Source organism: Scleropages formosus, chromosome 13 (genome assembly GCF_900964775.1).
Source record: "Scleropages formosus chromosome 13, fSclFor1.1, whole genome shotgun sequence".
NCBI classification, from domain to species: domain Eukaryota; kingdom Metazoa; phylum Chordata; class Actinopteri; order Osteoglossiformes; family Osteoglossidae; genus Scleropages; species Scleropages formosus.
Window position 1 is genome coordinate 18957960 of NC_041818.1, and position 26331 is coordinate 18984290.

Sequence of the window (26331 nt, forward strand, 5' to 3'; positions counted from 1 at the left end):
TTTACGTTTATTTGTTTAGCAGCTTTTCTACAAAGCGATGTACAACTCGGAGTAAACGGAAGCGCATCTCGCAACAGGCAAAACGCATTAGACACACCGATCAGAAACACAGAGGGGACTAACAGACGGTATGATGCAAAATTTGTGGAGCTGAAGATTAGGAGATCCAAAAAAAAAAAAAAAAAAAAAAAAGCTTTTTCTGACCATTCTTTACTGGGAGAGACTGCTCATTTCACCATATAAGAGTCTAAACCAAGAATGCAGATTCAATTTTAGACCCCTTGTGAATGGGATCAGCAAGTTGCTAAAGGGAAAGGAGTTCCTTCTGAGGATAAACATTCACGCTGAAGAAAAACACATACACATATACAGTTCCAACTTTTTATTGAATATTAAGGTAAATATTTCACATTAATACAGGCTACATAAAGTAGAGCCACTATACGACATGAAATTTACTCTTTAACCCTTTTTAGTATGTAAACAATTATACATGTATTTACCATTCTAAAAGGTCTGATTCATGTATCTTTAATGTAATCTAGTTTTGTCTCGAGTATAAATAGCTTACAGTCCTGTTGAGTCCTGTAGAGAAGGACCAGTTTGAGGGTTTAAGTCGAAATGGCTATACTAAGCAGAATGTATCCTTTCCAACAGGCAATCAGTTTTGTTCATAGACAGTGTTAAACGAGTAACAGCCCACACACCAAATTGTTTTAGGCACATCAAAAAATGGGTGTTCATCTTTCCGATTCTAAACCCTTGAAAGGACTCTGCTAATTAACATCTTTATCATTGCAATTTGTTGTTCGTTAAAAATTAATGTATTTTATTCCTCATAATGTGCCTTGACTGATGAGTTCAGTTGACGTGGTTCAGATGCACATTCCCGACATGTGGAGCCCAAGTACCAGGCCAGACCTTAAACAGAAATATTGTATAAGACCCAATGTATAATACTGACTCATTTTTCAGAATTCTACATGCATATAAAAATACAGGATAAATTCTTAAATTGCTTTACCAAATCTAACCAGCACCAACTTCAACCATTCCAGACAATATCAGCCCTGGAACTACTAACATCAGCCTGAGTTTGCTTTCAGCTGGATGTTTATCAATTCATTCCTTAAATGTCTTTAAAAACGATTAAATTCAATTTTAAACTGATGTCACTGCATAATTACAGAAGTAACTGAGTAACACATTTATGGAAAAACATGGAGGCATGCAGGAGAAAGTGCTTACCTGCTGGGGGTCAGAATTCTCTGTGGAGTTTGAGACAACCTTGAGAATTGGGTTCCAGGCAGGATCTGCAGTATGGATCCCGTTGAACATGGGTGCCCCTGGCCCCTCGGCCATTGGGGGATGGGGAGGTATCACTGTCCCACCGTACATCGACATGGGCATCCCCTGGAAAAGGTAAGAAATGCATTACATTTCAAAATTGTGATCTACCTACAAAATGATGTAAACTCAAAGCAGGCAGTTTACAGAGACTCCCACTTTCAACTGGCATACGTGGCAGCATCAGTGCATTTTTTGGCTCAGTACTACTTGAATGCATCCAAAAAGTAATTAAATTAATCCTTCATTGGGAAAGGGGAGAGAGGCAAATGTGACCAACCATTTCTGAATTTAGTAATGTGGAGACCAAGGTCTTAGATATCCTGCTGCAGCACTCTTACCTTAGGGAAGTCCATGAAGCTGCTGGCCATGGCCTGGTGGAAGGTGTTTGAGGGAGCCACAATGCCTGTATCATCCTGCTCCATGGGTTGGTGCTGTGAGAAGGCTGTTGGCTCTGGCAGCTGCTGGTGCAGCATGTGACTGTTCAGAGGCTGCGACCATCCTGACATGGCTTCTGCAACAGATCTGAGATCAGCCAGAGGTACAAAAACAGAGCTACCCTCCCAAATATCCTGAATGTCTTCCTGTGCCCTACAAACTTCTCACAATACAGCTGAAGCTTTCATCCCAAATAAACATTGAATGTTCACACTCACCAGAGGCGCTGCCCACACCAAAGGACCAGATACCCCCCTGTCCAACAGATGCTGTGTAGCTTGTAGTAAGCAGCGGAGGGTTGACGGATCCTGTTTGCCGGATGCGGGCCAAGCGCTCTGTACCAATTGGTGGTGGCACCTTGCGGTCCTGTTGGCTAGAAATGCTGGGCTTGGACTGGACTAGCGGAGGTGCAGTTGTGGATGCAGAGAGTGGGGAGGTGGTGCCAGGAGAAGCTGAGGGTACCGGGGACTCGCCTAGAAGATGACATATTCACTGTGATGTGGCACAGGAGCTGAAGCCTTACTATACTAAAATATGGGTATGCTACAAAATGGTAAAATATACAGATAATTTAGATTAATACACCACCCATCATTTAATATCAGCTACAGGGTAAATGAAACACTAAGCTGTTACATTTATTCATTTAGCTGATGCTTTTCTCCAAAGCAACTTACCATGCTAAGCTATTTACAGTTACTTAGCTGGGTAACTTTACTGGAGAAATTTCTGGTTAAGTACTTTGCTCAAGGGTACTACAGCTGGAGGTGGGATTCAAATCTGTGACCTTCAGATCTAAAAGGCAGCAGTTCTAACCACTATGCTACCAGGTGCCCCTGGCAGTTTACAGGACTACAAGAAAAGGCCTTTATCAGGTATGTACATGAAGTGCTCCTCACAATGTCTGCAATATGCAATTACATGATGTGACTGCATGAGTAACCAGCTGGAATTGGCGACATGAAAGTCACTGGAGTGTAAAGGAACAAGGGAGGTACGTACGTGAAGTGGAGGCACTCCAGGGATGGGGTGAAAAATGCTGGCGGCTGAAGGAGGGTGTGCCAACAGGGGGGTGACCTTGCAGGAACACAGGACTGCCCGAAATGCTGGTAGCAAAGCTAGTCAGTGCTGCAGATGAGGAGATTGAGTTCCCCGAGGGGTCTAAGGGCTGCACAGCTGTGAAACAGATAATCAACAAAACTTCAGTCACAGTATCTTCAAATATGGAACTAAACCATGAAGCTCTGCAGAAAGACAATGTATAATTTGTAGTAGCTTTACATATGATACACATCATACATTAGAGTCAACTGTTTATTCTCACCAACTGGACTTGAGACTATCCTCTGGGAAGCAGAGCGGTAACCAGGGGCTTTAGAGCTGTCGGATGGGGGTATTGCACTTTCCATCTGGCCCATGCCCATATAGGTGGATGTGGTACTGTAGGCCTGCTCAGGTGGGTTCCTTGCAGGCAAGTGGCATGTTCCCCACACCTGATTGTTGCCAACTTGGCTGCCATCGAAGATGCTGCTGAAATGGTTGAAGAGTGCAGCAGATCCAAAGGAGGCTGACAGCTGGGCTTTGCCACTGGGGATGTGCATCTGGGAGCCATTCATTACACCAACTGCAGAGGGTGGAGCTACAGCAGGCTGTTGCTGCTGCTGCTTTGGTGGCTCCTGCGGTCCACTCATGGACATAAACATAGACTGCTGTTCTGGCAGGGAAAAGAAGGGCCCTGCAGGCTGCATTCTATGTGATACACGAGGGGCTGGGGTAGCAAGCTGAGGTAAAGTGTTACTGGTGTGCGTAATGGTACTGGCACAGATGGGGGCAGGGTAAGAAGAGGGAAGTGTGGAACCTGATAGAGCCACAGAAGGTACAGGCTCTGCACTGGAAGAAAATGGTAGGGGCAGTTGCTGCCGGGATTCTGGCTGCGGTGGCAAAGACGAATTTTGGGTAGGGAAAGGTAAGGACCCAGGTGAGTTTATATTATCGGAGGTCCCCCCAATGGGGGCAGACATGGATGGATGCTCCAAAGATGGCCTCTCCTTTCCAGGTGTGGCTGTTGAGCAGGGCTCAGGCCTAGTAGCTGGCAGCTGCTGTGAAAGTGGGGCTATAGACGGTGGTGGAGGCGGAGTTGGGGGTGCTGTGGGAGGGGTATTGTGTAGGTGGGCAGGTGAGCCGAAAGCTCTGGCAGAACACGCACTGTTCATGGTAGTGGGAGGTGCACTGACTGCACCTGTCTTAGGTTCAGCAGCAAAAAGCTGTTTCCTTACTGAGGAAGGGGTGGGAGTACTAGGAGGAAGGCATGACTGGGTCTGTGTGGTAGTTGAAGGCGTGGCTGTAGTAGTAGTAGCAGCAGCAGGAGGATTGCTGGGAGAGGCTGCGTGCTCACTGTGTGACACACTCGGTCGGGGTGCTGCACACCCATTGTGTTTCGGGGAGCTGTTGGTACTGCCAGGGCTCACAGGCCGCACTGGGAAAGGGCCCCATGTGTTGGGCGATGGCGAGAAGGTACCACCAAACTGTGCCATGGGCAGCCGTGGGTGTCGGATCTGGTGCATGGTCTGGGCGGCCAAAAGAGCGAGCTGTGGATGGGCATAAGCCAGGGGAAGGGACACTGGGAAGGGGGGCCTCACCCCTGATGACATGCCTTTTCCCAGCTTTCCAGAAGGTTGCTGTGCTGCAGATGAGGAGGGTGGGAATGACATTGTGGAGGAGGGCACCATGGAAGTTAGGCTCTTGGAACCAGCAGTTGCAGTGCTGGTAGCCCCTGTGGAGTTGGTGAAGGTGGAGCCACTCTTGGAGTTAGCCCCTGGGGTGCGTATGTGGTTGCGGGGGATCAAGTCCTCTAGCTCCTTTGCCGGGTCCTGGATCAGTGCATTGATCAGCTGCACGGCATGCCGCGTTGACTCCGTACCACCTCTGTCAACAAAGCGCAAGCAGGGTGACCTCACGGTGCAAGCGCTTCCTTGATTTACAAGGTTCAACATGAAATAAAAACAGATGACTTCAATGGATCAAAACAGAGCTTTAGGAGTCTTGCCTTATTGTAATCATCCTCTCTCCGTTCTTGTCCTTTTGCTTGTCCACGTCAATGTGTGCACCAGTCACGTCCTGGATGGCAGTGATGTTGCAGCCGCCCCGACCCATGATGCGCGACACAACTGAGGCTGGGACCGACAGCTTCTTAGACCTAAATCGAGACACGCCACTTATCGTGATTAAACGGGCTTGAAAACCCGTCTCAGTGAAAAGGACCAGGATTTATTATGCATGTAAGTGTGCATATGCTGCAAGTGAGAGATGATGCACAAAGGAGTTGTCAGGAAGAGACTGATGCACATAGCTGGCAATAAGGTCTCCACCAAACATTAGGGAAATTCACCTCCTGACCACCTCCTTCCAGCCCTCCTCTCTCTTCTGGCCTCTCTTGGGGCTGGTCAAGTTTATCTTACTGTTTGGTGAAGTTACTGGCAGTGAAATGGTCTTGAATGAGGAGGGGACTGAGCTTGAAGTCAAGTCATTAATACACTCTTGCATTCTGAAAAAAGAAACATTAAAATATGACATTTAAACTGATTGGCAGGAAATGTATAACATTTCAAGTGGCTTTGATTCTCATCAAGATCTGGAAAATACATTAATCATTTTGGAGAGCCTCTCATCTATACAGTGCCTGCACGACTCACTTGTGCTGAGGTTTGGAGATGGACACGGTGACTTTGTCCTCTCTGGAGCAATGCAGCAGGGGCCCCTGCCTCCTCTCAGGGGCAGGCGGGGCATGTGCAAGATTTGAGGGAGCAGAGGAGGAAGACGAGGAAGAGGAGGATGAGGAAGATGAAGGCAAATCAGGAAGGAAGCCGAGCTCTAGGCTCTTGCCACCACCCCCACTGCTCTCACTGTTGCAGTCAGCGCTGTCCTGGTTGTCAGAGTCACTGTTACCACCAGGTGCCCCACCACCTCTGGGCTCCCCATGGACTTTATTTTTGTCAGCCTTCTGCTGTGCCAGTGCCACCTGGGGGTCCTGCAAGATGATGGGCTCACTCGGTGCCTCCTTTGTTTTATTCTTCTTGTTCTTACGGTTGATGCTAGGTGTGGTAACTGCATTTGCACGCTTCTTCCCAAAGACTGAGGTAAAGGTAGCTGAGGTGGCAGAGATCCCAATGGTGGTGGTGGTAGTGGCACTTGGGGGCTCAATGGGGACCTCTGGCTCTGCAGAAAAGAAAACAGCAGTTTAAAGGCAAGTCATCTGGTGGACTGACTTACTCCAGCTAAATAGTGACATAAGCCATCAGATATACACAACAAAAGATCGCTACCTTCACTAGAATCCTTCTCCTGGTCCTGCATTTCTGAACACTCCTCCTTCACTTTTGCCTCTTCTTCCTCCTGCTTCTTCTTCTGCTCTTCTTTCTTCTTTTTCCGCTTCTCCTTGCGCTTCTCACGCTTAGCTGCCAGAGCCTGCTTCCTACTTTCCTCCCGAGACTACAAAACAGCAACGACTTCACTTGAAAACTGAGAAGTAAGGATGCCACTGCAGTCCTCCAGCCTGAAAATATTCAAAAATCCCACTCTGCCTCACCTGCCATTACAAGGAGGTAAGGAGAGATATTTTTTCCCCTATTTAATATGGAATATGCTCTAACATGGGATATTTTGTCAGATTTTACACAGACTGTGTGCACACACATGCAAGATGCTGGTCTCCCACCTTCTCCAGATCCAGTTCTTTGAGTAAGATGCTGGCATTCTTATTGGCCTCAGCTGCCTGTTGATCTTTGGCTTTTACTATAGTCTCCATACACTGGTGACACTTCTTCAACAGCTCCTAGAGGGGAGTCAGATCTATTAAAACACTTCATAACTTAATGACTTCAGTCATTACTATTTGACTTTATATGACGTGCAAAAAAAACTAAGGGATGTCCCATAAATACGTAATGGGCTGGACTCATGTCCTTGATATGTTGCTTTTTGTTATGCAAGTACTTTTGTTACCATCACTTTACATTTGAAGAGAACATAAAACCACAGATTACACAACAAAAAGACTTTCATTTGATTTTTCTTTACTTCTAATTTACCTTGTTTACATAAGGTGAACATCTAACAACTCATGCTCTACTTACCAATAATAAAAATGACTGCATCAAGTCCAGAAATTAATTTGTTGAATCATTAGTGAACTATTTTCATTGTCAGTTCTTTAAGGTAGAGAATCTTTTCTAGCTGTTCTTGGCAAATTTTACTGCCTAGCACGGGGTGGAATCTTACAATTTTGTCGTAAAATCTCACGATTTTTTTTTGGAGTGCCAAAACAGAACCATCCAAGGAACTGAGAAAAAGGGGCAGCACAAAGGAAAATCTTTCCTATTTGAGGAATGTGGACTGGGTGCATCCCCCCAGAACAGTTTTTTGTGGAAATAAATGCATTTTAATCTATGTTCAAAGTCAGCTAAAGGTAAAATAATTTGTAGGCTGGATTGGCTTCTGTTAGAGTCTTGCTGTAGACATACAGTGAGCAGGCAATCTACAAATACTACAACAAACATACACAAGAAGAAAGCTTCTCCTGTTCCATTACAAAACTGCTGCAGGTCACTTTGTTAAAAACACTGATGGAAGGAAACAAGGAAATATGTATTTGAAGATCAGAACAGGATCTCCAGGACAACTTAAAATCAATACTCTCCAATTCTAAATGTACTGCTGAAGCACTAACATTTCACTGCTTAGGGAGACTACTGTTCCAATATAGAGCAAAGCTTACACCCTAAGATATTTCAGGTAGCAATAGGTCACAGGAGTCTCCTACCTTGTCTGCAATGGTGGCAATGTATCGCATGCACTCGATGTCAGACGGAAACTGGTTTACTTCCTTCACCAGGTACTGCACCACTTTCACATGGCCCTGAGAACAGATGAGTGTGCTGGGTCAGGGAAGAGGGGGAGAAAGAGAGGAAAAAAAAAAAAAAAAAAATTCCCCCAGAGTGTATACTGCACTGGAAATGAGAAGGGCAGAAGAGTGTTTTGGGTCCTACCTTGCGGAAGGCAGCCATAAGTGGTGTGATCTTGCGGTTGTCTGCAGCATCCACATCTGCACCTGCCTGCACCAGCAGCTGAACAACGTCAAAGTGGCCACCATTGGCAGCAAGCCAGAGGGGTGTGTTGCCCTTCTTATTGCGTACATCGATGTGGGCCCCTCTATAGAGGGAGAAAAGATGGAATGAAGGCTCAGAGTAATCGAGAAAGAGTGCTTGGGGAAAAAATATTAGAGATGTAGGACAGATTAGTAAAATCAAGTTGCAAGTCACCTTCACTGGCTTGTGTGAGACAGGAGTGGGAAAAAAAAAATTGTCATACAAGTTGATTAAGTAATGGTATACATAGACTAATAGAAGTGTCCAAGTTCTCACCTGTTGATAAGAAGCTCGCAGAATTTGTAGTGGCCCTTGTCTGCTGCAATGGTGAGAGCAGTATCCCGTGACGAGGGCACAGGTGGTGCATTCACATCTGCCCCCTTGTCCAGAAGCACACGGCCCACCTCTGCATAGCCCCCAGATGCGGCTTCCATTAGTGGAGTCAGTCCAGTCTGAAGGAGAGTGGAAAGAACAAGGGTCATGTGAAAGGAAAACAGGCCCATGCCAACAGGCAGGCTAAGATTAGGTCCCAACAGATTAGCACACTCCATTTTCTGTTGTAAAGTGCCAGCATGAGTCAAACCACAACCACATTTCTCATGTAAATTATTAGCAACAGACATTTTAAATGCATGATATAGTAAGCACTGTGCTTGGAGATATTCTGCATGTTGCCCACCTTGGCGCGGTGCTCCACATTAGCCTTGCGGTCAAGCAACAGGCTGACCACTTCAGCACGGCCCTGGAAGCAGGCTAACGTAAGTGCTGTGTTGCGGTTGGTCTCAATCTGCGCGTTGATATCTGAGCCCATGTCTAACAGCAGCTTGACTGCTGGGACATGCCCATTCATGGCCGCCAGCATTAGGGGAGAGATCCCCAGCTTGCTTCCAGTCCTGCAAAGGATGAAGGAAGAGTCATCAGTGGTGAGCAGACATGTATTACAAAGGGGATGTGACAAACAGGACAGACACATAGGGTGTCAGAGGAAAACAGACACTGGACTCAAGATATACAGAGAGTCAGTGGGGATCAAAAACTGAAAAGCCTACAGACAGGCTCTGGGAGGGCAGAAGTCCACCTGGAGTTAATCTCAGCGCCGGCATTGAGGAGGATCTTGATGATATTGACATAGCCCCCCGAGGCGGCCAGGCTGAGAGGAGTGTAGTCAGAGACATTGCGATGCTCCTTGTTGGCCCCACGCAAAAGCAGCAGTTCCACCACCTAAGACAATAAGGGAAAAAGGCAAGGGTCACATGACAACTCCCCAAAAAGTAATTTCGGCCCACCATCTACCAGTGACTGCCACCACCGTCAAGTCAAACATCCTTAATGCTGTGGGTCTAGATATGCAGAGAAGGAATGCCGTCACTTGTGTGACAAAGAACTGCCACTTCCTGAAAGTGTGTTGCACTGTGTAAATTTACCTCCTGTCGGCCCCCAGAGCAGGCCAAGGACAATGGCGTGTCTTTGGTTCTCTCCGACTGGGCTTCAATGTCAGCACTTTTGTCCAGGAGTACCTCCACCACTCCCACATGTCCTGCTGTGGCAGCCAGGATCAGGGGAGTGAAGCCTGTTGACAAGAAACAAGGACAAGTCAGACAAGTTACCTGTCCTTTTAGTGTGGTATACACAAGATGTACCCCACAGGTCTACAGGTTGAGGTGGGAAGATTAATGTGATCCCATACCCTTCTTGTCCCTGTGTTCAATATTGGCCCCTCGTGCAAGCAGCACCGACACCAGCTCCTCGTGGCCTCCAGCACATGCCAGGGTTAATGCTGTGTCATGGTTGCTTTCCGTCTGTAAGGAAAGCATATTAAAGCTCTCTTCAATTACAGCTCTCAATACAAGCATGTTTAGTTGCATGTTTGTAAAAAGAAAGCTTACATGTGCATCAATGTCCACAGAAGGGTACAATGGCAGCACAGAGGGTGGTGAGAGACAGTTGTTGGATGTCTGCACGGGGGGTGGAGGGTTGGGCGAGGTTGTAGTGTTAATCATAGGCACTCTGCTGCTCACCGCTGCCACAGGTACAGAAAGAGACAGGAAACAAATGACTATTTGTAAGGACACAAGGGCTGCAAACAATGGAGTCACAATGAAATCGACAATTCAGTGACTCCAGGCAGAGCCATGACGACTGCAACAGTGTGTGCAAATGTACACATTAGTACCAAGAAACATTCAGACACATTCAGAAAACAGAGTACTACAACTCTGTAGCGGAAATAAAACCGTGTAACCCTAATTAACCCATAGTACCCAATTTTACAGGATGACACAAAAATGCACAAGCACACACATACATACAAAAATTAATATTGCTTTCAGAACAGCCAAAACATTACTGCCACATCATTGTGGACCAATTCTATAGTAATAGATACTGAATGTGGCTATATGATGTGTCACTTTCACAGCATTACTCAATCCAAGCTGCACAGCCCAGACTTTCAGATTTTTTTTTTCTTCCACACAGTGAGAAGGGCCAACCTTACCTGCTAAAGCAGATTAACCTCTGCCTTAGTCTAGCAATAAGAACATTTGTAGGGAAAGGCATGGGCCAGGATCAAAAGTAAAACAGTGCAGGCTTCCATCTACCTACTCCACCACAGTTTGATCAGAGGTCCAAATCCAGCCAACCGAGACTGCCAGCAATGCTCAACATAACCATGTGCAGCAACCAGAAAATAATGGGGGAGCAAAGATGACAGAAAAGAAGTACAGCTGTGGAGATTTTAGTAATAGTTTTCTCCAAAAGGAGCCAGTTTGTGAAGTCAGCTCATAAAGTCACTGACAACCACTGAAAAACACCTAGAGAAAGGAAGCAATCTGGCTGGGAAATACAGTCCCTATGATCACTGTGGAGTCATACAAAAAGAATCTCAAAGGGGAAAACTACAAGTTCCATCAGCTTCAATCAGCTACAGATTAAGAAGTCAAAACAAAAGTAAATTAGACCTCACAGAATTTTCATGTTTACAACATAACAGGTGGACTGCCGAGTTACCCAACTGCCAGATCAAGCACAAAGCACTGACAGCATGATTGAGGCAACTGGACAAGGATGCCTCACTCAGCCTTAAGAGTTGCTGCTTCATCCTGGCAGTTCCTATTCTGCATCACTTATGTATTCAGTGGCTGGAAAAATATTTCCAGTCCCTACACAATGCTGCTATTTGAACACCAGACAGACAGACCACATCACTGTAGTCAGGGGGTGCTACATTAAGGGTCCATAAGTCCCTTCTCCACAGTATGCACTTTAATAGGCATCTTTATTAAAAGAAAACAAAAATAAAATTTAAAGTGGAGTGAGGGCATGACTGCTGGTGATAAGCAGCAAAAACATGAATTACATAAAAAAATATATTGTGTTAACGCACCTGCCATTATGTCATCCAGCGTGTCAGTAAGCGTCTGAGCAGGCGTGGCCACCATGAGGCTCTCAGCCAGTGGCTGGCCTTGCATCTGCTGACTCACCAGCACCCTCTGCAGGTCAGGACTGGTACTGCTAGGATAGTTAGCGCTGCTGAAGTCAGTAGACTGCTGTGCAGCCAGAGGCTGGATGGGCATGAAGCCAGCCTGCAGCGGCAGAGGGGGTAACCCCTGGGTCTGCGGTGGGGGTGGAGGCGGTGGGGGCTGTGTATCTCTGTACAGTATGGCGTCCACCTGTGGCAGATGACCATAGTTTTCATTGTCATCCTCATCGTCCTCTTCCTCCACAGGGGATGGCTGATCATCCTCGCCATCTTGTGCACCCTCTTCATCCGTGTCTGAACACGGCTGAGCCAGCTGCGGGGTCCCAGTATCATCCTTCGGCCCTTTGGCCTCCATATACTCTTTGGTGAACTGCTGTTGCGTCTTGAGCTGCAGCTGGCGTTCCACCTTCTGTAGCTCCTTCAGGATCCTCTTCTTCTTCTGCACCTGCTCCTCACGGCTTTTCTTCAGCTCTTCAATCTTGTCTTTGGTGAGGGGCTCTCCCTGGATGAGCTCCAGTGAGTGCAACTGAGCCTTTTCGATGGCACTGATGCGCTGGCCCAGCTCATTCAGCTTGCCCTCTGTCTCCTCCACGATGCACTCCAGTGGCTGGTAGGGGTGGAAGGGGAGCAGCAGGTCGGCATCCGGCCGCCCAGCAGCCCCTGGGCTCGCCTGCAGAGAGCCGGGCCTTTGCTTACACGCACCTAAGCACACGGGACAACACAAAACCAGTTGTGGAAAGAAATTAAAAGAACGGAAATGGAAAATAAAATGCAGATAAGCCTGGACGTGCATGGGCGCATGGGGAGGCGCTGGTTGTAGAAATACTGCCATGCAAAATGAAGGACGAAGCATTTTGTTTTTTTTTTTTTTTTTTTTTTACTGGAGACGGAAAAGCAAGAAATTGAGCAAACAGGGAAGCTGACCACATCGAATCAGACAAGACGGCACCATCGTGACACCACCTAGTCAGCCGGGGGCACTTAAAAGGGAGCCCAAAGCCACCGCCCCACCAATACCAGAACTCCACACTTTACACCCCATTCAGGAACACGTACAAACAAATATGCAGGGTCACAATACACCATTTCTGTGAAATGTTGACTGTTACAACTTCAGCAAATACGACAACTGGTCTTGGTGAAAACAAGTGAAAGAATAGTTCAGAATTACTTCTACATCAAACAGGGAACGTACATTTGTCAAGAGCTGTCAGCTCATTAAACTAATCTACAAGATGAAACACTGAGGAATAGTAAGATGCAGGAATAGAATAGCAAAATTTTCTTTGCTCAGAAGAGCAAAAATGTCAGCATATAAAGGTTCAGAAAGTGACTTTCAGAACTCTGTAAAGACTCCTGCATCAAGCGACCAGCGAGTGAACTTGTGGTTAATAAATGATACAGGTTGACAGATAAAGCAGGGTGCAATGTACCTGAAAACATCAATGGCTGCCAGTAAGAAGTGCAGAACACAGGTCTCTTAAGTAGCAAGAGCACATGCTCAAACGGCCAAGAAAGACAGGAATATAGAGCTCCTCCAGATTTCATTGAGCAGACCACCCAGCCCTTGACCAGGACATGTCCACAACACGTCACCGTTTTAGCAGCTGAGTTGCAACAACTGAGATGTCACAAATGCTAAGGCTATTTTACTCATTCTTCTCTTACAAGAAACTGCACACAGAATGAGAGTTATAGGTGAGATTTAGTTATGGAAAAAAGTAAATCTTTCAGTTTTTCCATACATTAAAACAAATCTAGTCCTTACCAGGTTCTAAAATTATGTAAATATAATCTCAGGTGACAAACAAAATTCCATTGTCATTAAAAAAATAAACCACAGTCATGTGTGGAAAAATTGAATATACCCCATAACAACTTACAGAAGCTCCTTTAATTGTTTTTTGCATGAGTATCATTTTTTTCTCCACATTGTTTTGGAGGAGTTTTAGCCCACTCCCTACCACATTGTTTCAGTCCATTGATGTTTCAGGGTATTTATTTATGGACTGCTGTCTTAAGGTCCTGCAAGTGCATCCTATTGGGGGTCGTTTGAACTTTGACTTGGCTATTCCAAGACCTTAAGTAATCTTTCACCCATTTAGCTGTATACTTGCTGGTGTGGTTGAAATCATTTTCCTTTTGCACACAATTTCAGCCAAGCTTTGGCTGTCAGACAGATGGCATCACTTGTCTCACTTTAGAATGCCTTGGTATAAAGAGCAGTTCATGGCTGACTTCACTGCAAGGTACCCAGAGCCTATAGCTGCAAGTCAAGCTCACCCTTTCACCATTGTGTTTTACAATTGGTATAAGGTATTTGTGGAGATACACTGTGTTTGGTTTTTGCCAAACATGGCATTGTGCACAATGACTGAACATCTCCATTTTGGTCTTGTCACTCAAAAGGACATTGTTATAGAAATCTTGTGGTTGGTTCAGATACAACTTTACAAATCTAAATCACGTTTACAAGTTATTTTTGGAGAGGAGCAGCATTCTCCTGGTTCTCAGTCTTATTCTGATCATAGTCATTAACTCTTTGCCTTTAACATGTAAGCAGAGGCCTGATCCCTAGATACAGCCCTTGGGTTCTTTGGGATTCATCTGAGCATTATATGGTCTGGCCTTGGGGTGAATTTGCAGGGATGCCTACTCCTGAGGCAACTTGCAACAGTCTTCAACAGTTCTCATTGGTAAATAACCCTCCTCACTGTAGAATGATGGTTTTAAAAATTCTTTGGCAATTGCTTTATAACCCATTCCAGACTGATAACCAGCAACAATTGCTTTCAAGTTGATTGCTAATGTCTTTTCTCCTTGGCATGGCATTAACAAACCTGTAATGCACATATTGAATTTTCTATGAGATGTTTTTCTCTGAAGCGATATACATCTGCTAAATGAATAAATGTAAAATCCTTCAGAACACCATACTGGTTAAAGTTGTTTTATAGAGCAGGTCACACTTCCTGATGATCAGATAATCAAGTACATTTGATTAGTAGCACCTGACTGCTAATTATATTAATTCCTACAGAAGCAGTAAGGCTGTACTTAATTCTCCACGATTCCTGCATTTTGGTTTGCTTTTTGTTCAATAAATGATACTGTGAAGTGTTGTCTGGTATCTGAGGTTAGATTTGTCTAAGTATACAAGTCAGTGAGGACCAGATGATTGTTTTGTATGCCCCAATATGTAAAACCACTGAACTGAAAAGTGTACTTTTTCCCTTCCACATGACGAAGTGAAAGGAGGTCAATGCCTTCATAACTAGTCTTTACTGCTTTTCTAATATATTAACTATCAAGAGCTCTATTGTATTTTTCTTTTCATATTTTAATACACACTACTGTTCCTGCAACACAAACATTTACATAAATATTTCATAGCTGTTTTTGGCCTTGGAACACAAAAGGGAGTTTTTGCCAGGAGGCCTGTTTAACATATTAAACAGGCAGTTCATAGAGTGATTGTGCATTTGAAGGAGGCCCCCTATCAAAACTTAAATCCAGCAGAATGTCTACAACCTGTACAAAATGTAAAAGGAAAAAAAAATGCCTTTGGATCACCCCCCTTTCTGTGTTTAGAATTAAGACAATTCTGACTTGCCTCACCAAGAAATGTTAGGAATGGGGATCATACACACACAAAAAAGGAAGACAAACACCAAACCACAGACTGACACAATGACCCTTAGAATTGCAGGTGGCCAGTGACTTGGAAACAAGGATAAACAAGAAACAGCACAAGGAGACAAGTCCAACAACCTGGCCTCTTCCTCTAATTTAAACAGCCCAAAAGATAAGTAATTTTATCAGTTTCCACTAAATTTTGAAGCAGGTAATCTGAAATGTAGAAGTTGGAGAAAATCCTTCTCCTGAATGATTTTTTTGCTTGTTAGAAAAAGTACACTGAGGTCTTCACTGAAAGAATGTCTCAAAATGAATAAAGCACCAACCTAAACTATACAGATGAAATCATGGTCACTCAAAACAGTTTCTTGAAAGATTCAAGGTTGTTCACAGAAATACATTTCTATAACTTGCAAAATAGGAAGTTTAAATAAAGCCAGAAACACCAGTCTGTCCTATAGATAATTCTGACAAACGCAGAGCTTCCTCTTTGCTTGGTCTCTCCCATCTGCAAGATCAAACTGCCGACAGCTTCCACTTTCCCTTAGGAACAGCGGAGGTCAGATGCCAGGTTGTTGTCCAGTCTCCAGCCCAGTGCGAACACGCACAGACATAAAAACCAAAGAGCAACAAGCTCACCGACCTTTGCCGGAGACAGGAGGAGGGGTCACAATGTTGGAAGGCATTCCGTCTGGCTCCTGGGGGGGGACCACCATGGGAAGGTCTTGGAATGGTACACGAGGAACCTGTGTGGGTGTTAAGGACACTTAAAACTTTGTGGCAATCATAACAAGGCCAAATTTGTCTTGAGCCCACAAACCAAGGCCTCACCTGAGACGCATCGTGAGAAGGGGGTGTGAGCTGGGACAGGTCAGGAGTAGGGACAGAGAGGATATTGTTTGGGTAGTCTAGCAGGTAAGACACCACATTTGTGTGACCACCCTTAGCAGCTTCAATGAGCATGGTGGAGCCATCCTGCGGAGAGACGGAGACCAGCAGTCAGACACAGTGGTGGTCACTTCAGGCAAACAATCATGACACTTCATTCAAGATGATCACTGGTGAAATACTTAGCTGTATTCAAAATTTTATCCTAATATAGGGTAAGTGAAGGGCGAACAGTGAGCCCCACCTTCAGTCTGTGTGTGGGGTCTGCCCCATGGGCCAGCAGCAGCTCCACCACGGCCAAGTGCCCCCCGGCACATGCCAGTGACACCACAGTATGGTCATTATTGGCCGTTGCTCTGTTCACATTAGCACCTGCTGAGCAAGACAGTGCACCCATCAATTCTAGTTTCCACTCTACACTTACCACATGTGCAAACAAAAAACCCAGCTCAGTATGCACCTTCCAGCTTTGAGAAACACACCTTTGCTGATTAAGAACTGCACAGTGCACAAGTGTCCAGCTCTGGCAGCTTTCATGAGAGGGGTCCTCCCTCCCTCTGACTCATGCTCCTGGGAGAGAAAAAACCAGATGCTTATTGCTGGAGTCCAGTGGACTTTGCATTATACGCAGGGGACACAAGCTCTGCAGCAAAGGGTGCAGTCTGGGAGGAAAGGACATACCAGATCTGCCCCTGCCTGCAGCAGTACGTCAGCCACATCGGTGTGGCCATTTTCACATGCATATGTCAGCGCTGTATCCCCTGTGGCTGTGGTTGCATGGACGTTTGCTCCTTCAATACAGACAAAGACAGGCAAATGTGTCACTTTAAGAAGAAAAATGAACAAGAGCTCAGCCACATCTGACGGGGACATAGCCTCACCTGCAGCTAGCAGGTACTTGACTAGCTCCAGGTGGCCTTCCTGTGCAGCCTCCATGAGGGGTGTGGAACAGCCCAACTCAATGTCTGCCCCAGCCTTGATGAGAAAGTCCGCCACCTCAAGAAAGCCCCCACAGCAGGCCAACGTCAGTGCAGTCTCCTGTGTCTCCTCTGTCTGGGCATTGATGTTGGCACCTGGGTAGAAAAAATGCTGAGGATTAGAAACAATAAGATGCTCTACACAGACTAACCTATACAAGAAGCCTGTTCTTAATATCATTTAACTTGGATTGGCTCTGAAGCCCAGCTAACACTGACTAATTTCAACCATTTTCACTAGACCAAACTAGATTTCTTTAATCACTATGCTACCCATTGCCTACCTTGTGCCAGGAGCAAAGCCACCATTTCCTCATGACCCTCGCGTGCCGCCTCCATCAATGGTGTGTAGCCCTCATCATTCACTTCTTCCAAGTTGGCACCTCGCTCAATGAGCAAGGCCGCCAGCTCCACATGACCCCCACAGGCTGCCAGTGTTAGTGGTGACTCAAAAGAGTCTGCTGGCATGTTCACCTGTGCTCCGCTGTCCAGAAGCAGCCGAGCTACTTCTACATGGCCGTCCTTGGACAAAAGAAGGAAAATCTCAGCTCCAAGCCAACACCACAAGTAAGGGAGAGGCTTACCTTACCAATAATGTACTTACCTGTCTGGAGTTCAGCGAGTGAGTACGCAAACGTTTAAAAGTTCACAAGTACACTACTGAAGACAGTTCCTAGAGTCTAGGATAGGTCCTTACCATGCAGGCTTCCATAAGCGCAGTGTGCATCTCATCTGTCTTGTGCTCCTGGTCAGCTCCAGCCTCCAGCAGGAAGCGCACCATGTCCAGGTGTCCTGCAGCACAGAAACAAGTTGCTTCAGTGACATGAAGGAACTTGCGTCATGCAGTGCATCAAGCTGCTGTGGGTCAGGATATGAGCAGGAGGACACACCTTTGTAGCAGGCCAGTGTAAGTGCACTTTCCTTGAACTCGTTGGAGTGCGTGTTTATGCCAGCCCCGCATTCAAGCAGCACTCGTGCCACCTCTACGTGGCCTGCACTGGCCGCCTCCATCAATGGGGTGTGACCGTTTTCGTTGTGGTCCTCTATATTAGCACCTTCCTTCAGCAGAACCTTCACCACATCCACAAAGCCACCGGCACATGCATATGTTAGCGCTGTGTTCCCTACCGAAGAAAGGAGATAGGAATGTCAGTACAAGACAAAGCAAAAGCTGATTTAACAAGTCTAGGGGTCACAGTGCTTACCTGTGGAGGACTGTGCATTAACATCTGCGCCATGCACCAGCAGCAATTTGACTATGTCTACATAACCACCACTGGCAGCTGCCATGAGGGGTGTAATGTCTCCTTTAATACCCCGGTCCTCCACATTGGCATGCATGGCCAGCAGGACCTTGTGAGGAAAGGGGAAAAGTAGAATGTCTGGTCTGTGCCCAGTTTTACCGAGGTTTGGACAGGTTGAGGCTTATGCATCAACAACACTCACCTGTGCCAGCTCATAGTACCCAGCAGAGCAGGCCAAGCACAGTAGACTTTCACCCTCCTCCGTGTGCTCATTGACGCTGCGGCCCTCATCAAGGAGTTTCCTCACAGCATTGACATCCCCATCGGAGCAGGCCTCCGCCAGACTACGGCTGAAAATAACCAAACTGCTACAATTACTGGGAGTGTGTAAGCAGAATGACCCACTGCAGACATGCCAATGCTCAACTTTGGCCTCTGTTCCAATATTAGGAAAGATATTTATGTCTGAGTAATCCATTTACAAGTTCCCCGAATAAAGATCTTAAATGCGGGCAAAAGGGTCTGCAATCTCACACAATGTTATTTAATAAAACAGTCATTAAGAAAAATTTTAAATATTATGCATCAGTAATATTGCAGAAACAAACATTTGCATATCACCACAAAAAAAAAAAAAATTAAGACAAAGTACAAGAGAGACAGAAGAGATGCATACTTGTCAGCTTGGCCTGCGTTGAGCGTGTTCTCGGCCCGCATGCGTGTGAGAGCGGCAGCGGCCTCGTCCAACGCACAGCTCACCGATGACGTCAGCCGGCGTAGCACCTCGGGATCTGCGAATGCTTTACCATCCGCGGTGGACAGTTTACCGATGCCTTCAATGTCAGTGTGTATCCGTCCATCCAAAGTTCACATCAAGGCAAGGCAGCAGTCACCGCAAACACATCCATGATTAGTAAAAGGTCCATGTGAAACAAAACCCATGCAACTTGTCAATCTTGAAGTGAAAATATGAAGCTGCCTTGTCCGAGTTCACAAAATTATGATTAGGGACAGGAGTCAATTGCGTGAAAGGTGTGTGTGTGTAAAAAATGACATTCATTTAATCTCAACTGATGAAATAACTATCAGTACTAAGTCCCAAGACTTGCGCTGCATATATACACATTCATCTTTTCCACAAACCTTAACAACCCATAACATGGACAACTCAATGCAAAAAAAAAAAAAACAAACATTACAGCTGTGCAAGTACAGCCCAGAGACTTGAATGAGATGCATTTTTCTGAAAACAGGTAAACATATGCATAATTTTTTGCATGCAGTTAATAGGACTAGGTGTTTATATGTTGTAGAGGGCTGAAACAAAGGTCAAATATCTGAACAGCTATGACAGTAAAACTCAGCAGCTGCAGGATGATCTCAAGCAGAGGCTGGCTGCCTTCTCTAATGCATAATATAAGTGAAAAGCAATTAATAGGACTGAACTGAGGCAGAAGAGTCTGCAAAGGAGCTTCACAAGAGTGTGCATAAGAGGAAAACACCACAAATGAGGAGAAATGATTGCTTGTTCCTTTGACTACATAAGAGAAGGGTCTTCAGTTAGATGAACCAAGAGTTGTGCCCAGAGCTGGAATACCTTAAAATGTCTCCCGTGTTTGTGTGCATTTGTAACACAGGATCTATGTCTCCAATTATCTTACAACACACCTACCCACAGAAAGAGAGGAAAGCCACTCACCTAAGGATTTTAGTGTGCATGTCATGTGACTTTCCATAAACAGGGGCAGTCCTGTTTACCAGCTTTTTTACAATTTTCTCCCTCACCGCTGAAGAGAACCACACTTTCATACTGCGCTCCTCACACTTGCCTTTCCATGAACTTAAGTTGCCACTTTTACACAGCAGTCCTTATGCCTGTACCCACAGGAGTTTTTCCATTCCTGTATTTCCCTATACAGGCTTTCCTCATGCTGAGGCCATAACAATGTCTTGGCTTAGCACATCATAAGGTGATCATTAATATCAGTGACCCACTTAAACTATGTACAGACAAACAAAATCCAGAGAAAACCATTTAGTTTTACATCCCAGTCATCAGTGAGGAATCCACCCAGGATGAGATTTGCTTTGGAGTAATACATGGCAATTGAAGTTGAGAAAGCGCCAACATTGTTCAGTGTGTACCCTCAAAGCTCTTGCAATTTTTTTTGTACTACTTCAAAGAATGCAATATAAAACAAGCAAGATCTAGTGAAAAGTTGAAAGAATAGCACAGTAATTAAGTTACTCCATAGGGAGAAGAGGAGAATGGGCCTCAAAAAAAAGCTGCAGAACTTAACACTAAAATTCTGAGAGGTAAAGCAACAGAAGGCAGCTGCAGGTATTGCTTTCACTAGTCTGCTGGTTCTACTCTTCTTCAGCAGAAGTACATGAGTATGTGCAGAAAGAAATCCACAAGCACAGCACATTTTAAAAGCCTACCTCTAGACACACATGGTGTGCAAGCCCACAGAAAGTGAAATGCAATTTACCGGTACTGTCAGTTACTGGTTATTCAGGGCTCCCACATTCATAAAACACCTCTCAACCCAGTGACTACAACATGCAGGACTTCCAGACACCATCAGTACAAAATATCAGGCAGCAGCAAGGAGCACCAAAAAAAAAAAAAAAAAAAAAAAAAAAAAAAAACATTTCGGGGGGAACGCACCTGCTGCTTCCAGCAGGGCCTCTAGCCGGGCCTGAGTTTCAGGGTCCACTGTGCGCAGGTCCACCCCATCTGTAGCACTGGACAGGAGCAGCTCTGATGCAGTCTTCAACATGGGGTTGTCCAGGTCTTCCTGCTCCAGGATGAAGGACTCCACCTGGCAAACATGTTGGCATATGGATCAAGCTAGCCTGAGCTAAATAATTTCCACTACTGTGGAAATCACATATACACTACATATGCTCACACCCTAATCTACAACACTAGACCAAAAGAACAAAAGTTTAGAAAAGCCAATCAGCAGGCAAGAGTCAAGCCCTGACAACTGCAGCCTGAAAACATAAGGAACCATAACTACATGAACAGCTAACATTTTGCTCATGATTTAAATACAAAATAAAAGAAACAGCACAAACTGAAAATCCTGAAAGCACATAAAGCAACAGCTTTCAATCTATCACAGACTTCAACAATTCAACATAAAAAAAGAATTATGTAAATACTGTCGTCTAGTAGCCAGTGCTCTAAGCAAGAGGGGTGACCAAGCAACATGGTTCCCTATGCAAATGATTGACAGGATGGAGACATGGGGAGATAGGATGGAGGAAATACAGATCCTAGACCCACAGGTAATGGGTTGGGATATATCCATGTCAAAGCATGGAGGCAGAGATGGGCTGGGTTGTAATGTCCAGAGAAATTCTTTTTTTTTAGCAGTTAATTTTTAATTTGTTTCATAAGTGACTGAAAGCTGTTTTAATTTTTTGATCAGACACTAATTACTACAAATAAGATGTCAGTGACCCCCCTCCCCCAGGACTGTGTTATACAGAAGCTTCACATTACACTAAGGATTCCACCCAAAAAAAAAAAAGCTGCTGGGTGCAACCAAGCTGAACATCATACAAAGGCACGCATGGGACCAGCCACAACCCCAGAGAACCATCACAGGAAGTGACTGAGGCGTAAGGGATCCAGTCACATTGCATGAAGAGGTCAAGACCTAGCCCCTTGTAACATGCTGCCTGAAAACAGAGCAAGTGAGCTATGGGTCACAGAAGAGTTCAGTAGACATCTTACCCGTAGCATAATAAGATCAGATGCCTTCCTGCCGCTTCCCCTCTGCCCTGACCTTGACACACCTGCACGAAGGTTGATTGTGTGTCACCAGAGGAACCAATGGACAGGTAAGTCAGTGCTACAAAGTCCATCTTGGACACCCTGCCTCCCTCCAGCTACTTTTCTATTGTCTATAAAGCCTGTGCCCTGCTTCTTACCCCAAGTGTTTTTACATTTATGCATGTTCTAGGTAGATTTACCTGAGCAGGAGCCTCCTTGTATGCTACCTTGTATACCATGATATATTAAGGCAACCTTAACTGACTTTACAAATCAAATCCGTGTCAAGATCGCCTGTATGTTTTTGTTCAAATGTTGTACCTGAATGCTGTCACCCTGCAAGTCACTTTAGAACAAAACCATCTGCCAGGTAAATAAATGGGAATGTAATGTAAATGTTAAGGAAGCCTGCCCTTCAAACACAAAGTAATGCTTGAAAAGCCTACACTCTTCCCACACACGCAACACTGACAGACTCCCTTCCCTCTCTTGCTCTGTGCCGGGGCACATCGGCAGCACGTCAGCCTCCGCACTGAGCTCCGGGGTTATATTTACACATGGCGGAAACAGGATGTTCCGCCAGCACCGTCTGCCACAGGTGGAGAGAAAGAGGGAGAGAACACAAGAAGCTGTCAAAGGAGGAAGGAATTAACTGTCTTTCCATTCCAACACAGACCTCTGTGAATCCTAACCCAACTCTGGTACAATACTCAAATGGGTCACATAGATGAAGCTACATTGGGCTGTACAATATTAAGACTAGCAGTTAGCATTTCAGATTGCACAGCCCAGTCACTCATCCACACTCAGTGACATCTCAAACAATTGATGGGACTGAGAGCAAGGGAACCATGCAAGTCACCTCCCCTAAACATCTGGCTAGCATGTTGCTGACATGAGGCATAGGTTCACTCTTTGTACATACATCAGGGCATGGAAATACAAACAGAATTAAAGAGACCACAAAGGATAATTAAACCCATCCTAGCACATCAGAATTTGAATGTGCCTACAACATTCTACCACCATGTACTAAGTCCTAGTGTGGAGAACAAGCAACTTTAGTGGAAGCATTCATGGCTGCATGCAAGTGTCTCTGCTTAGACACACACACACACACACACACACACACCAACCAATAAAACTGCTCCTCTCAATCTGCTGGAGGTATTGCATCAATTTGCTTTAGCAAGAACTAAATCCACAGGTTTTTCCAGTCTTAAATCTAACTGCAGGTGAAATTTCTTATGGAACATGCAGGAACAGAAGAACCACCAAACCCCAGGCTACAACACAGAGCACACTGGATGCACAAATGTTGACATGTATGAACCACCATTTAGGAGACCCCCTCTGCACTTATTTGTGGCGACACCCACCCAACAGAAACCAACGATCCGCCCAAACACTGCACCTTACAACACGACAGATGCCGAATAGGACACATCCAATCATATTACTCTTATTGTCTAGATGTGCTATTCAGAGTGTACACTCAACTTCTAAGTGCTATCTACAACCAGCTGTTGGCTGCAGCATCACCTATTTTCAAAATTAGCCAACCTCTGCTTATGCAAAGGAGAGCATCAAGCTGTTCTTATTCTCCTTGCATATTAAGAATATAAACAAAAATACATTTTGCTCAGGTGGGATACATTTTTTTTTTTTTTTTTTTTTTATAAATTGTGCCACTTGACACCAACATGTGCCACAGCAGAAAGACATGCAGCAGCGGGGTGCCACTGAATGATTTCTAGGAAACGAGGCCAAACGGCTTTCGTCCAACTTCTACTCAGGACTGCCTCGAGCTGCGAGGCGTCACGTTGCTGGCATACACCGTAGACTCACGCCAACCTGTATCTCGAAAAAACACAGGTAACATCTGTCCAGGTAAGCAGAGAAATGTACAACCTGACAGAGCATCTACAGGTTTGCTGTTTGGTGACTGGAAAGCGAGGCCTCTTCTGAGCCTCAAACCCTGAAAGAGAGGTACATTATAAAGCAAGTGTTTGCCCTGCAGGTGCCCTAATGATGCAAGGTTTTAGTGGATAACATTTCACCCTTCACCCATTTACAGATGCAATTCAGGTGGCATGCCTTACTCAAAGACCCAGTTAGTGGTTAATGCTTTGCCAAAAAGGCTGTTGCTTTGGCACAAGCAGGTGTTCTTCTTAGAACTTCTATGAATTTATCACTACACAGGAGACCAGCAACACAGGTGTACTTGCATGTCTGATTTAAACCAGACAGCAGAGCAAAAGCCCAATATAGGGATCCCATGCCTTGAACTCTGCTAATAGGAAGAATCTAAGAACACAGAAAAAGGACATTATTTTGCATGCTTTCACAAATTGACATATTAAAAATATCCTAAAATCTTCAATTTAAAACCAATGTGCAATTTGTGTCGCTCTGCATTGTCCTAAAGGGGTGAGAAGGAACAAAACACAGTATGGTTTCTACTCATACCACTACACCATCATCTGAAATATTGAAGATGGCACCAACTTCTGACTTGATGTGAATAGGAATTCAGAAACACAGAAAAGGCTAAATTAACATGTGCATGTTACATCTTCATATAAAAAAACCCCATCTATTTTCCAAATACTGTATAAAAATACACAAAATATGAACACCTTGATAAAAGCAGAGAACAGTGAAGCATGATAAACCTTTTTAATTTACAAGAAAAAAATGAAATCATTTCCACTATCTACTGGGGGGGGGGGGGGGGGGGGCACATCAAGTAGCCCTGCTGTATCACAGCATCTGACTGGTGTGAGAGGAAATGTTTGATCTCCACTCTGTGGAGTTTGTATGTTCTCCCTGTCTGTGTGGGTTTCCTCCAGGTGCTCTGGTTTCCTCACACAGTTCAAAGACATGCTGTTCAAGTATATTAGTGACTAAAATCACCCTTAGTCTGAGAGTGATGGAGAGCATTCACTGGTGTATGGATGAGTGACTCATTGTAAGTAGTGTATATACACCATTGCTAGTCACCTTGACTGAATAAGGTGTGGGTTGATATTACTACACAGCAAGTCTCTTTGGAGAGGGGAGACAGACACACACACACACACACACACACACACACCTGAAATTGCTTGTCCCATGCGGGGTCGCAGGGCGCCAGAGCCTAACCTGGCAGTACAGGGCATAAGGCTGGAGTGGGAGGGGACACACCCAGGATGGGATGCCAGTCCATCACAAGGCACCCCAAGCTGGACTCGAACCCCAGACCCACTGGAGAGCAGGACCTGGTCAAACCCACTGCGCCACCGCGCCCCCCACCTTTTGGAAAGGACTGTCCGCTAAATGAATAAAATATTTATCAAGGCCTTTAATCTCGTTTAAGTTAATACATTTGTTCTTGTAAGCAGTATTTTAAAGAATATTTAGAGTACAGCTATATCAACCTCGTGAAGCTTGCATCAAAATATGAAAAGCTGGATTCAGTCAGCATTCAGGTAAGCAAGAACTCAAACTTTTTGCTTACTAATCATTTTACATGCTGTCATGGACAGTTTCTAAATATTTAAACTGCATCACAAAAATGTAGTCAATGCATCTCAAAATACAAAAAACGTGAAAAAACATGGGTACTGCAAGGGACAAAAATAGGTAAGTATTGCTAACAGAAGACTGTTGAGGGGTCTCATGGCACAGTGAGTAGCGCTGCTGTCTCACGGCGCTTGGGTGGCATGACAGGGTGTGGCGTAAGTTTGCATGTTCTCCCCGTGTCTGCATGGGTTTTCTCCAGGTGCTCCGGTTTCCTCCCACAGTCCAAAGACATGCTGTTCAAGTTGACCCATAGTGTGTGAGAGAGAGAAAGTGTGTTCCACTGATGTATGGATGAGTAACCCATTGTAAGTAGTGTATCTAGCAGTGTAAATCACCTTGGTGAAGGTGTGTGGGCTTATAACACTATAGTATCCATCGGAAGTCACTTTCGAGAAAAGCATCTGCTAAAATAAATGTAATGTAAATGTGTCTATGAAAGGAATGCAGGATACAATGACATGTTGGAACTGTAGCCCACACAGGAATACTAAGCTTAACAATGAACAGCTACTGATTAATTACTACAGTTCCCAGTATATACAGCAACAGCAGCACACACTTGTTTGAGCTAGAAAGGCCTGGAAAAGCATCTGCCTAATCCTGGACTTCAGACTTTGGATGCAGCCTAAGGCAATTAGCTTGTAACCTGAAAAAGAACATCACAACACCATACCCTTAACTTAACATGACCACTGCCCGGACCCCATTAAGATTTCAGAACGGAAAATTCATTGATTGACATCATTGATGCTGATTCAGTTCAGAAACTGATTTCTGAATTTAAAAAAAAATGGTTAGACAGTCACTACAATCATCTTTATTTCTT

General features: G+C 45.0%; 1 protein-coding gene across 12 annotated transcripts in view; it reads right to left on the minus strand.

The window, feature by feature from the left end:
- Positions 1–249: 249 nt before the first annotated feature.
- The window catches only part of LOC108936820 (ankyrin repeat and KH domain-containing protein 1-like), a 29455-nt gene continuing 3373 nt past the window's right edge, over positions 250–26331 (minus strand). The window contains exons 2-34 of one of the 12 annotated variants that reach the window (XM_029257535.1): positions 20826–20979; positions 18831–18987; positions 18357–18504; positions 18116–18263; positions 17801–18034; positions 17608–17702; positions 17195–17432; positions 16815–17006; positions 16615–16724; positions 16416–16503; positions 16178–16305; positions 15877–16020; positions 15689–15791; positions 11314–12111; positions 9815–9948; positions 9616–9727; positions 9353–9498; positions 9007–9149; positions 8608–8821; positions 8205–8380; positions 7830–7992; positions 7604–7699; positions 6500–6616; positions 6108–6273; positions 5478–6000; positions 5174–5329; positions 4832–4981; positions 3110–4710; positions 2788–2961; positions 2004–2258; positions 1689–1858; positions 1249–1413; positions 250–921 (exon numbers count right to left, since the gene is read on the minus strand). In XM_029257535.1, coding sequence (XP_029113368.1) covers positions 862–921; positions 1249–1413; positions 1689–1858; positions 2004–2258; positions 2788–2961; positions 3110–4710; positions 4832–4981; positions 5174–5329; positions 5478–6000; positions 6108–6273; positions 6500–6616; positions 7604–7699; positions 7830–7992; positions 8205–8380; positions 8608–8821; positions 9007–9149; positions 9353–9498; positions 9616–9727; positions 9815–9948; positions 11314–12111; positions 15689–15791; positions 15877–16020; positions 16178–16305; positions 16416–16503; positions 16615–16724; positions 16815–17006; positions 17195–17432; positions 17608–17702; positions 17801–18034; positions 18116–18263; positions 18357–18504; positions 18831–18987; positions 20826–20979 — 7458 coding nt within the window. In that variant the 3' untranslated portion in view covers positions 250–861. Of the gene's footprint in view, positions 922–1248; positions 1414–1688; positions 1862–2003; positions 2259–2787; positions 2962–3109; positions 4711–4831; positions 5000–5173; positions 5330–5477; positions 6001–6107; positions 6274–6499; positions 6617–7603; positions 7700–7829; positions 7993–8204; positions 8381–8607; positions 8822–9006; positions 9150–9352; positions 9499–9615; positions 9728–9814; positions 9949–11313; positions 12112–15688; positions 15792–15876; positions 16021–16177; positions 16309–16415; positions 16504–16614; positions 16725–16814; positions 17007–17194; positions 17433–17607; positions 17703–17800; positions 18035–18115; positions 18264–18356; positions 18520–18830; positions 18988–20825; positions 20980–26331 lie in introns of all 12 variants that reach the window. The other 11 variants (XM_018756403.2, XM_018756401.1, XM_018756402.2 and 8 more) reach the window with 11 other exon arrangements.